Source organism: Balaenoptera physalus (assembly GCF_965194825.1).
Source record: "Balaenoptera physalus genome assembly, chromosome: 5".
Taxonomy (NCBI): domain Eukaryota; kingdom Metazoa; phylum Chordata; class Mammalia; order Artiodactyla; family Balaenopteridae; genus Balaenoptera; species Balaenoptera physalus.
Window position 1 is genome coordinate 35,203,398 of NC_138884.1, and position 13,473 is coordinate 35,216,870.

Genomic DNA, 13,473 nt, shown 5'->3' on the forward strand with positions numbered 1-13,473 from the left:
AATAATGATTTTTACTGCCATTTTTTATCCTTTTAGCCTGTTTAACTTTAAATTTCCCATGAGGTTTATGAGTATTGAGAGACTTACATCATAAAACTAATAATCTGCCCAACAATTTGGTTTTAAATCATGTAAAGTACACTGCATAACATTTTACTTATTTTTATGGTATCTGTGCAGTCTACATATAATCAGCGTAAACAAGAACTATAAAAAGATAGTGTCCAGTGTTATTCTTTTACATGTTTATATTCACTGCTGTTATTATTGTATTTTATTTTCCCAAATTTTTTTTTTTATCAGTTATCAAGTTTTAGCTTACTGTATAGAAACAGACACACAGATACATACAGAAGTATATTCCATTTGAGCGGATTCTCCTTTCAATTTATCTTCATTCATTCATACATTCATTTAACAAATGTTTATTAATGCCCAATATGTGCCAGTCACTGTGATAAGTATATGGATTCTTTAGCTTTCATGAAGCTATAGTTCTATTAGTAAATATTTCAGATATTTCAGCAGAACATTCTTGCACAGCTAGAACCTTTAGCAAATCTCAAAACATATCATGTAGGTGCCAGCCTTCCATTCACAATTTCACAATAATCTATAGCTAGTAACTGGGATTCTCTCAACAAATATTTTAGCAGAAAGGTCTTCTATCTTATCTTTAGCACTAAACAAACAGTGGTCAAGCTCCTGTATAGTAAGCTCCACATATACAGAGCAAGAAGACTCACATATCTACTTTCAAACTAAAGCCATGAGAATTATCAAACACTTCAGTGGGCTAATAGGCTCCTCCACAAGGGAAAGACACATGTGATTTACCTGAGGTGGATGGTACTTGAAAATAGAGGCTTTCATCAACCCTTAGGATGATCCTGAATAAACACTAAATGTCACACAATTAGTAGAACTTTCACTACGTCGTAGTTAAGGGCTGTAAACCTCAGCTTTCAGGGTCATCGGGGTTTTTTTTTTTAAATATTTTATTTGTTTATTTTATTTATTTATTTATTTATTTATTTATTTATTTATTTATTTATTTTTGGCTACGTCGGGTCTTAGTTGTGGCACGCAGGAATTTCGTTGAGGCATGTGGGCTCTTCGTTGCAGCGGGCGGGCTTCTCTCTAGTTGCAGTGTGTGGGTTTTCTGTCTCTAGTTGTGGCACATGGGCTCCAGAGCATGTGGGCTCTGTAGTTTGCAGCACGCAGGCTCTCTAGTTGAGGCACAAGAGCTCAGTAGTTGTGGCGCGTGGGCTTAGTCGCCCCGCAGCATGTGGGATCTTAGCTCCCCGACCAGGGACCAAACCCGTGTCCCCTGCATTGGAAGGCAGATTCTTTACCACTGGACCACCAGGGAAGTCTCTAGGGTTATCAGATTTTAAGACTGTTATCTATTAAAACTATTTCACCCACTGGACCCTATACCATATGAGGAATTTTTGACAGCACTTACCTCTTCACATACATACTTAATGCTAGACTCAACTGAGACCCACACATTATTCTACTACCCTGGGGCTTCAAATTAGCTGATCAAGCCTTAAAAGAATTTAAGTTATGGACAAATATAACAAGCAAAAATTTTAAATAGACCTATTGTATGTGTTCAAGATTCTGACATTATATTCACAAACAGTAATAGTTTGGATGAATATTGGTTCGATTAATAAAAATGTGTTTGACCAGCCTCCAGTTGATGTTTAAATTCCTTCTATAATAATCCAAACAAATAAAGCTGGTAAAATTGTAGATGGATAAAGGAAATTTTAAACAAGAGTGCCTTGAGAACCCAAGGAGGAGTTTATTCTGCAAATTTTCAAAAATGTATTCCAAAATCAATCAAAGTCCCACTCTACAAGAAGAGTTTTCTCTTAATGACAGCCTGAAGCTCAAGAACATGAGTAACAAGTTAAAAAGAGGGAAAACTACAAAATAGTTTATTTGAATCAACAGCCCCCAAGGTCATCACATAGCTCACCAAGTTCCAGAGAGTTGCTCAATCACACTTAAGGGACATTAGAGGGTCACCTATATTTTCTTTTGAAGAAATACATATTTTTTTAAAACAACAAAAACTCAACTATAGAGAGACGTTTAAAATTATAAGAATTTATTCTTATAATTTCCTAAAACCTTCAATATTTACACACATTAAAAAAAATCCAATCTCTAAAGTTCAAATAAAGGAGCTGAAAATTAGTTATTAGTGGTTGTTTCTGAAATCTCTATCTTGTGACACATTATTTGAAATGAAATATAAAGGAAATGACTGTTCAATACTAGCTGTTTGACTTTGCATTTTAAATGAATAAAAAATAATGAAAGTCACTGTGTTGCTACCACACTTAAGCAGTGTGACTCACCATTTTCTTTCAAAAGCCCCATGGAAGAGGAGGTCATGGGTCGTAAGTGCAAGCCAAGGTTGATGATGGGGAAGGCACAAAATGAGTCCACCATTCTGTTTCCAAAACATGAAGGTAGAGCTTTGAGTGATTTAGTAGTAACCAAACTTTCTAGACTAATGTTACAGGATTAGATGCAAATCATGGAGAGAAAACCTCATCTCCTATCGACAGAGACTATGACTATTGTATCCACAGGACCCTCACTGCAGAGTAAGGGGCACATGGTAGGCCCTCTATAAATATTTATTATTGAATGAAGACAAAATAATACCAAATTTTGCTGGATCTAAGCAGGGATAACATAGGAACATTTGCTTTCTGAAAGAAAAATTCTAATAAAAATCAGAAAAATGAACATGCATCATATCTATTTCTTCTGTTTTGCAAGAGATTTTAAATAATATGTTTTCTTATCATGACTTGGAGAGCTTCAACCAAGTCAGCTGAATCAAAAAAGGGACACCATGTAGCAACTTTAGAAAATGTGAATAAGCAAAAGTAAGAAAATAAAAATTATCCCTAATTCACTACCCTAGTACATGAATAATAACTGCAAAGCTTTAAATGTTTCCTATGAGCTGAGCACCATTCTAAGCTCTTTATGTGTCTTACCGCATTTAATACTCACAACAAGCCTCTGAATATTTACTATTATTATACCCATTTTATAAAGGAAGAGACTAAGAGATTTAGGGGTTAAGTAGTATATAGTTCAGATTACTCCAGCTACAAATGGGTGGAGCCAGGATTTGAATCCAGGCAGTGGGATTTAAGGAACTGAGTAAGCGTCTTATTACTACTTTATACTCACTCCATTTGTCATGATTAACATGTGTAATATACCCCACACCTTCTCTACGTTTAGGTGTACATAAATGTACATGAACTTTTTAGCTTATTTTTTTATACTTGATAACATATAGTGAATATATTTCTTTGTAAATGTACAAAGATGCACGTCATTATTTTGGCCTAGAAATGCAATTGCTAGTTCAAATATTATAGGAATGTTACATAAATTTTTAGGATTTTAAAACATTCTGCCCATCAAAAAACTAGGGTCTATGAAGAAAGTCTGTGACTGTCTGCTTTTGAGTTTCATATCTGGCATATAGTAGGTGTTCAATAAATAGTAAATAAATGAGTGACTTACAGGATCCATTAGTCTAGCTGTCACTCATGTGGTCACGTTTATGCAGTTGGCCAAAGAACTGAGGTACCCCTTATATGACAAAATCATATTGTCAAGGGAAAATATGAGAGGTTTGAGTATGCAGGAAGCTTTGTAAAACTCCATTTGAAATTCTAGAATTTTATTTATATGATCAAGAATGGGATCAAGATACATAGTTGTAGTTTGCTTTGCTTCCTTATAACTAGTTCCTGGTTAACTATTAGTTAAATCTCCAAATTAGAACTATTAATTGCATTTTTCAATGATTCCCTATTAATGAAAGATTCTAACAGAAGTAGACCACAATTCTTTCACTTAACCAAAATATTGTGCAAACATTAAGGTGAAATACCAGAGTTGTTTCAACACAAATGTGAAATGCCATGAGGAATTCTATCATTATTTTATAATATCCTCATTCTGTTATTAAATTGATCAGAATAACCTAAATACAAATTGTTATGTAACACATAAGAAACTCCCACTGACCACAAAACTAGGGGAAGAAGTTGAGGCTCACTTGCCTGAAATACAGAATGCATTTACAGAAATGCAGTTGTCATACCTTCAAATGTACCAAATATTATCAACTAAAAAATTAGCTCTAATAAATAAATGCATAATAAATAAATTTCCTTGATGGAAAATTAATATTTAGAATGCACTCACATTTATCATTATTGAAATAAAATGAGTATTTAATGTATGATAATTAATCTTTGAAGTTAGAATTCAAAGGTGTATTGAAGAACTTCAGTTCCTTAAACTTAAACTTGAAAATGCAGAAGTATTCAATTTTGTTTTCCTTTGCAAGTCAAACATAGAGAAATTTGGGAAAAGGAAAAAAACCATACATTTATAAGATTCCATCATATTTCTTTTTTTTTTTTTAAAGCTTGGTTATTATAATGCATATTTTCCTTAATCCTCCTCCCATTTACCTTTTTAATAAACTTTTTTTTTTAAACTAACTTTGGGTTTATTTATTTATTTTTGGCTGTGTTGGGTCTTCGTTTCTGTGCGAGGGCTTTTTCTAGTTGCGGCAAGCAGGGGCCACTCTTCATCGCGGTGCGCGGGCCTCTCACTATCGTGGCCTCTCTTGTTGCGGAGCACAGGCTCCAGACGCGCAGGCTCAGTAATTGTGGCTCACGGGCCTAGTTGCTCCGCGGCATGTGGGATCTTCCCAGACCAGGGCTCGAACCCGTGTCCCCTGCATTGGCAGGCAGATTCTCAACCACTGCGCCACCAGGGAAGCCCCATATTTCTTCATGTATTTTCCAAGGAAATTTCTTTTGTTGGGTCAATATTTTTATGGTCTACCTAAAAATATTATGGGTCACCTTAAAAATTAGTGTTTTCCACAGCATCTTCTAGGAAATTATAAGTCGTTTCTGTACAACTCCTCTCTCTGGGTTCTATTTGTCTTGAACAGAAACCTTTCCAGAGTCTCACAAAGAGTTGGGCAGTTCGTGCTAATTAGTCCGAAAGCCTTCCCTGCATTGTTAACAACCCCCTACCTGATTTCCTGACTGATTCCATTTTCTTTTCTGTTGCTTATACCCTCATGGCTAAGTCACTTCTAACATTTATGAAATGAAGCCAACTGCTGTGGTAGGAAACAAGTTACCGCCATACGTTAGCTATAAATAAAGACAAGGCAGCCTTGGTGGATTGAAGTTCAGTCTCTATGTACCCCAGGCTGTCATTGAAGTACTTGCTCTTAATTTCAAAGGGTGTTGATCTTCTTCATTAAGTAGGATTTGTTTTCATTAAACATGGATTGATAGGATGTCAAGAGATCTTTATCTTTCACCAGTTGCTGAAGAAACAATTCTTTGGAAAATACTCAACTCTCTTGAGAAAGACATACTGAAAGATATTAAACCTGATCAGATTTATTATTAATGAGTGCTCCAATTGTCCCTAAATTATTACTATTTTTCCTTGGATTACAGCCCCATCTAAATATACTGAAAATGGTAGTTTTTCAACATCAGTTCAGTTAGCTTTTCTAGTTTTAAAGTTTAGCTGAAATTCTAAACTGTTTGGTTAAATTGCTATATTAACTACCCTTTTAGCAGGTAACACTCTGCTAGACCAACCTGGGTCTCCGGTTAACTTAAGTAAAGGCAAAAGAACATTTTTTTTAACTAGTAAATTTCCAATACAACCATTTATTTTCCTTCCTAATTAGTATCTTCTCTTACCATGGATAAAACCAAACCCTCAGTATTAAAGCTGTACATATACTCCACTCTTCCAAATTCCAGTACCGTATTACACTTTAAGCCAAGAAAGTGGTTACTTCTGAGCATAAAACTTGTAGTGTTAAGCACAGTTTGCAGGATAAATGTTGGAAGATCCAGGACATTCTTTACAGCCATAGCAACATTTTCTCTAATTTCTATTATTTATAGCTGTGCCAATTACCCCACATTTCTCACCATGTTATGTAATGAATTAATACAAAACAAGCCACTGAAAAATACATTTTAACAGAGCAGTATTTACATTCTACACGTATAAATGTTCCTACAAAATGTGCTGAAGGGCCTTTAGAGGTTCTATCTGTAGCTTTAGGGCCAAAAATTATGTACACAATTGTAACGTTACCCCAAAGATGATGCTGTGATTTAGTGGGATAACTCAGAAAAGTAACTGACCCATCTCCAGACACCTTTGGAACGCAGAAGCAATGCTCAAAATGCCTGCCTTCAAACTGTGCTCAGCAGGATCACCCTCCCCTTCCGTTAGAAAAGTACTAACTTTAAATTATTATATTAAAAAAGAAAAATTATAACAACTCTGCTCCACAATAGCTGCAGATGAATTATTAAAATACCAAACTTACGTAATATTATCATAAAATATGGCATTTTTCTCAAGAAAGCCACAAATTGGATTTGAGCTTATGCACTGTAAAACCCAGATGGTTTGCTTAACTATTCAGACATCTTCCAGTTCAAAAGTTAATTGAACTGAAAACTAAAATTTTGATAATTAATATGCTTTGAGGTACTCAAGCAGAAGGATAAATTAGCCTCATGCATGGGGTGTTAACAGACTTGAGAAACCATGACAATTGGTCAACAGATACTGGCAAAGTAGAATAGTGTATGTTTTCTGTAAGTTAGCCAATTACACATTACCTGGTCTTCGCATGGTGCTGTTGCTTCTCTTTCTCCATTTTTTTACTCACGGAATCAATATTAGTCACTATTTTACCCAGTTTAACTTGTTCTGTAATTCAAAAGAAAAGAAAAGAAAAGCTTTAATTGTATACTATTACTTTTCAAGTTCTAAGTGCATTCTTTGAATTAAATTGCAAATCACAGATTTTTTTAATAACAGGTACAATATTTTTCAAAAAAATTACTAACACAAAGATATGGTAAAAACACATTTGAGTGTGTTTTTCCACCTCATGCTCCTCAGATGTTTTGCAATTACTAAAATTTAGGACTGAAAGTGTAGAGTAAATGAACTGCATATATCAGAAAGGAGATAGCTCCCAGAGAAATGTCTGCAAGAATACAGCACATACCAATGAGTACAAAAAGCCTCATTTATACATATCAGCATTATTACCATCCTTATCTTCAGCAGGCTTAGGTTTTATCGCAGAGCCTGCTATTTTAAAATAATTTAGCAATCATTAGTTAATGTAAATAGGAACACTGAGTGCTCCAGAAATCTCCTCCATTTGATTGAAAGACTGAAGTCCACAAAAGGCAAAGGTTCTGTTATTTAAAAAATCTACTTCTTAGAATCTAAAAAGAAACCTACATAAATATTTTTTAAATACGTATTACTTTCTATTTTGTACAAATAATGGGACTAACATAGTTTGAAACACTGCAATAAAATATTAAGTCATGTATCTATTAAAGACATTCTAGCTACTAGTTCAGGTATATTAAAAAGATATTAAAGATATAGAGAACATATGAGATTAAACCTCTGTTTTAGAAATTTTACAAACTACTTGGTGTGTCAATGCTAACAAATAAAAGAGCGCAGTCGATAGCATTATATAATCTAGATTTAAAATGTATAACAAAGAACACAAAAAATTGGGAGAAATGGAAAACAGAATGCTAATATTTATTGACTATTTATATCAGGGGTGTTGGTTAGCATTCCCTGTGAATTATCTCACACTTAAACCTCAAAACTGCTTTTTTGTTTTTTGGTGAAGTATTGTGATTATTCTCTATTATACAGGATAACAGTTTATCAAAGATCTAAGTTAAAAGGTGCAGAACCAGGGCGCAAACCCATATCCCTCTGACTGTAAATTCACTCTTCTTAACTCTGCTCCACTGCCCCCCGGCAGAGCTCCCGGGGCCTCAGGTGCCTAACTATGGGAAAAGGATAATTTCTGCCATGCTTACTTTGGAGGGTTACTACAGAGCTCAAAAGACACACTTTATATAAAGATACACAGTAAGCTGAGAAATATCATATTAAAGTGAAGAAGTAGAGAAAGAATTTATAAGTTAGAGTCTTAAAAATAGAAACATTTAAAAATATCTGCCACACGCCAAGTGCGCTACTTGCTGTATACAGATTAGCATATTTTATTCTCACAACCACCCCATAAATTAGGTACTATTATTATCCCCATTTTACAGATGAGAACACTGAAGCAGAGAAACAGAGATTAACTTTCCTAAGGTTATACAGCTAGCAGGAGGTAGAGGCAATATTCAAACCCAGGCAGGCAGTCCCTACAGCCTGCATTCTTAATCACTAGGATACCCAATATGCATATTTTTAATTTTACTTATTTAAGGAATATCTACTGAGTGAAAATTGTCATGCTAACTCCTAGAGAGGAGATATAGGATATAATGATTAATAAAAGATTGCCACTCTCAATGGACAGCATAACTAACATGAAAATCACTGCAGAAAAGTGAAGGAGAAAAAGGATGTGGGGAAATGTCACGAGACATGCAACCCAGAAATCTAGAGAGTGAATTTTACAATGATGCTAAAGGAACTAAGCTTGCGCTACTACAATAATTAATAAAGCAAAAGATATGCCCATTTTGAGAAAAAAGTATTAAAAACTTTGGGGATAATCCATTTAATCACTAAACTGAAAGCCCTCTACAGTACCATTTAACAAAATCATGTTAGTACTGCATCCAAAATAGAAAATAAGTGCAGTTACACGCCTTTCAAAAAGTAGTATAGGGGCTTCCCTGGTGGCACAGTGGCTAAGAATCCGCCTGCCAATGCAGGGGACATGGGTTCGAGCCCTGGTCCGGGAAGATCCCACATGCCGTGGAGCAACTAAGCCCGTGCGCCACAACTACTGAGCCTGCACTCTAGAGCCCGTGAGCCACGACTACTGAGCCCACGTGCCACAACTACTGAAGCCCATGCGCCTAGAGCCCGTGCTCTGCAACAAGAGAAGCCACCGCAATGAGAAGCCCGCACACCACAACAAAGAGTAGCCTCCCGCTCGCCTCAACTAGAGAAAGCTCACGTGCAGCAATGAAGACACAACACAGCCAAAAATAAAAATAAATAAAACATAAATAATTTTTTTTTAAAAAGTAGTATAGAGTTAATGAAGATTTCTAGAAAGGCAATTAAAGCATATGAAAATCCTACATTACTTCTCATTAGTTTAGATAAACCTTTAGATGGGGAACAAGATTTACTGTGTGACTTTGGGCAAATTATAACATCTCTGAGTTCACAACCATTCCCTTTATGTAAAATCTAGTCTCTAAAACAATTACATCAACTCTAGAATTTCAGTTCTGGAACATAAACTATAAATCACTTCTGGTTAAAATAATTAGTAAGAGACAGGGAGACTGGGAAAAGAAAATGCAGGTAAAGTGATGAACATTTGGGGGTTTTGTAATGAAATCAAACAAATGAAACATCAGGTATTAGAATTTCCAACCAAAGAACTCTAGTCCTTAACACTATTTACCATGTTTTTCTCAGAGTTCAGCTGGAATCAATCATTCATTCATCTGGAGTCAATCATCCATTCAATTTCCTTCACTTCTGACTATTTCACTTGTCTCCTTCATGGGCTCACTTTGCTATGACTACCTCAGCTGTTGTGTATGCCCCACAGCTCTTTCCTTGACTGCCTTCTAACCCTTTACTTGAATGACGTGGTCCACTCCCATGGCTATTTTCATCATGTAAATGTGGATACTTCACAAAATCTCTATATCTTGCTCACACCACTCTCAAGTGCCAAATTTGAATAACTATCTCTATATGCATGTCCCAAAGACATTCTGATCAACATGTCCCTCTCACAATTAATGACACCACCATCCATCCAAAACCCAGAAGTCACCTCTACTACTCACTCTCCCTCAGCCTCCTAGTACAATCAGTCATCAAATCCCTTCCACTTTTCCACTCATACCGTCTCAACACAGAGCTTTACCATCTCTTCTCTGGAACACTAATAGCTTCCTCACTTGGATTCCTGCTTCCAACCATGATACCCTCCAATCCAACCTCCATACTTTCCATAAATAATCTATAATTTTCCAAATAATGGGATTTTGAATTATCATTGTTATTATTTTAAAATTTAATTTCATTGTAATCAGAGAACATGATTTATATAATTCTAAAATCTTTGAAATTTATTGACCCCTACTCAATAGACCAATGTGTAGTCAGTTTTCACAACGTTCCATACTTGTCTGAAAATGTACATCCTCTCATTGTTGTTCTGTACTCATCTAATAAATTAAGCTTCTTAATTTACTTGTTTAAATCAAATACTTTGTAGCCTTACTGATATATGTGTAGGTACACAGTTATGTAAATATATGTGTATACATTATTTTTTGCTGGAAAATTTGAAAGTTGCAAACAGTATGACATTTCACCCCTAAATACTTCATCACATAACTCCTAAAAACAAGCACATCTCTTACACATTCACAATACCCACCCAAGAAATTAACATTGATACAATAAGACCTTAACCCTAACACTAACCCTAACCGGCTGTATCTGTATACAAATTCCCCTAGTTGTCCCCAAAACATCTTTTCTAAATGTTTGGTTTTTCCAATCCAGAATCTAATCAAAGATCATATACGTCTCTTAGATCTATTTTAACCTAGAAATGCCATGTCAACATGGTAACTACCAGCATACAACTACTGAGTGCTTAAAATATGATTACTGTGAATTAAGATGTGCTGTAAGTATAAAGTACATTCTGAATTTCTAGGATTTACTACAAAAATATATCTAAATAATTTTATTTTAATTAAATGTTAAAATAATATTTTCATATATTAAATTAAATAAGATATATCATTGAAATTAATTTCATCTATTTCTCATACCTTTTTTAATATGGCCACCAGAATCTTTTAATCCTCTTAATCCTTTTCCAGTAAGAGGAAAGGATTTTCCTCTTTACCTTTTTCCTCCTTTTTGAGACGTAATCTTTTTTTACTCAGTGTGTTATCATCTACTTCCATCATTAATCTTTTTGATGCTCATAATGCCAAAATTGGCCAGTCAGTTCCTGTACCATTTTGACATATCTCTGTTAGTTGTTGACCATTCCCTCTTTTTTTGCCACGGTAAGAGTTCTAGGCTCACTTTGTCCTTTCCCTGTCCCAGACTTGGAATCAGGTCTCCAAGAAGCAGTGGTCATTATCTCTTCTAAAATTACCTTTCTCTCCATTCTCTAGTGTTTCCTAATTGGAAAAATCTGGTTAGATTTATGTTAAAAGTTCTCAGTATACTCTCCCGAGCTCTTAACTTTCATATTATCCCTCTCTTTGTGCATTCTTTTGTAAATTTCTCAAGATACCCTTCCTACTTTACTAACTCTATCTTCAGCTCTATTAAATCTGTATTTTTTAAAATTTTTATTGAAATATAGTTGATTTACCATGTCATGTTAATTTCAGGTATACAGCACAGTGATTCAGAGATAGATAGATAATTACAAGATATTGAGTACAGTTCACTGGGCTATACAGTAAGTCCTTATTGTTTATCCATTTTATATTTTGTGTATATATGTTCATCCCAGACTCCTAATTTATCCCTCCCCCCATTTCCCTTTCAGTAACCATAAGTTTGTTTCCTGTCTGTAAGTCTATTTCTGTTTTGTAAAGAAGTCCACTTGTATCATTGTTTTAGATTCCACATATAAGCAATATCATATGATATTTGTCTTTGTCTGACTAACTTCACTTAGTATGATAATCTCTAGGTCCATCCAAGTGGCTGCAAAAGGCATTATATCTTTCTTTTTATGGCTGAGTAATACTCCATTGTGTATATATACCACATCTTCTTTATCCATTCATCTGTCAGTGCACACTTAGGTTGCTTCCATGTCTTGGCTATTGTAAATAGCACTGCTATAAACATTGGTGTGCATGTATCTTTTCAAATTATAGTTTTGTCTGGATATATGCCCCGGAATGAGATCTCTGGATCATATGGTAACTTTAGTTTTTTAAGGAACCTCCATACTGTTCGCCATAGTAGCTGCACCAATTTAAATACATTCCCACCAACAGTGTAGAAGGGTTCCTTTTTCTCCACACCCTATTCAGCGTTTATTTGTAGACTTTTTGATGATGGCCATTCTGACTGGTGTCAGGTGATACTTCATTGTAGTTTTGATTTGCATTTCTCTAATAACTAGCGATGTTGAGCATCTTTTCATGTGCCTGTTGGTCATCTGTGTATCTTCTTTGGAGAAATGTCTCTAGATCTTCTGCTTATTTTTTGATTGATTATTATACAATTTAAATTTTACATATTTATTTCTAGAAGTTCCTTTAGCTCTTTTTTTTTACATACATAAAAGCTTACCACTTTATTATTTTTCACTAATCAGAATTTTTGCATATGTTTCTTTTTTTATTGAGGTATAGTTGATGTACAATAATATATAAGTTTCAGGTATACAACACAGTGATTTACAATTTTTAAAGATTATACTCCATTTGTATTTATTATAAAATATTGGCTATATTCCTTGTGCTGTACAATCCCTGTAGCTTATTTATTTTATACATAGTAGTTTGTACCTCTTAATCCCCTACCCCTATGTTGTCCTCCCCCTTCCCTCTCCCCACTGGTAACCACTAATTTGTTCTCTATATCTGTGAGTTTCTTTTTTGTTATATTCACTCATTTGTTTTGTTTTTTAGATTCCACATATAAGTGATATCATACAGTACTTGTCTTTGTCTGACTTAGCATAATACCTTCCAAGTTCATCCATGTTGTTGCAAAGGGCAAACCTTCATTTTTTTATGGATGAGTAGTGTTCCATTTTATGTGTGTGTGTGTGTGTGTGTGTGTGTGTGTGTATTACATCTTCTTTATCCATTCATCTGTTGATGGACAAGCCTGCCACTTTAAACTATGTTGCTCTAGTGTGAGATGTCATCAGACACAGCACTGCATTTTCAGGATCTATGTAGGAAGAATTTCAGATCTGATGACATCTCTTTCCCAACTGCTGCCCAACCCACAAACATTACAGGAAAGTAGTGCAATCATTTCAGAAACTTTCTGTATGTTACATTACATGTTTTACAGGCAAAAACAATGATGATCGCACAGATCTACACAAGCTATGCAGTGACGAAAGAGCAAGTTTGTCTACCAACATTTGATTAGGCAAGGAGAAGAACCAAACATGCTTGGTTTTTCCTCACAACAGAAATAATCCTGCTAATTACAATTAAAATTAATTACAATTAATTGTAATTAATTGTAATTAATTAATTACAATTAATTCTGTAAAATACAAAAGGTACAATGACAGAAATTATCTCACCACCCAAAGATAACCACTTAACACTTTGTTGTATACCATACCAGCTGTTTTACTTT

General features: G+C 34.7%; 1 protein-coding gene across 1 annotated transcript in view; it reads right to left on the reverse strand.

The window, feature by feature from the left end:
• The window catches only part of IQCM (IQ motif containing M), a 513,905-nt gene that overhangs the window by 339,712 nt on the left and 160,720 nt on the right, over positions 1-13,473 (reverse strand). The window contains exons 6-7 of the mRNA XM_082463432.1: positions 6,744-6,834; positions 2,379-2,473 (exon numbers count right to left, since the gene is read on the reverse strand). Coding sequence (XP_082319558.1) covers positions 2,379-2,473; positions 6,744-6,834 — 186 coding nt within the window. The remainder of the gene's footprint in view (positions 1-2,378; positions 2,474-6,743; positions 6,835-13,473) is intronic.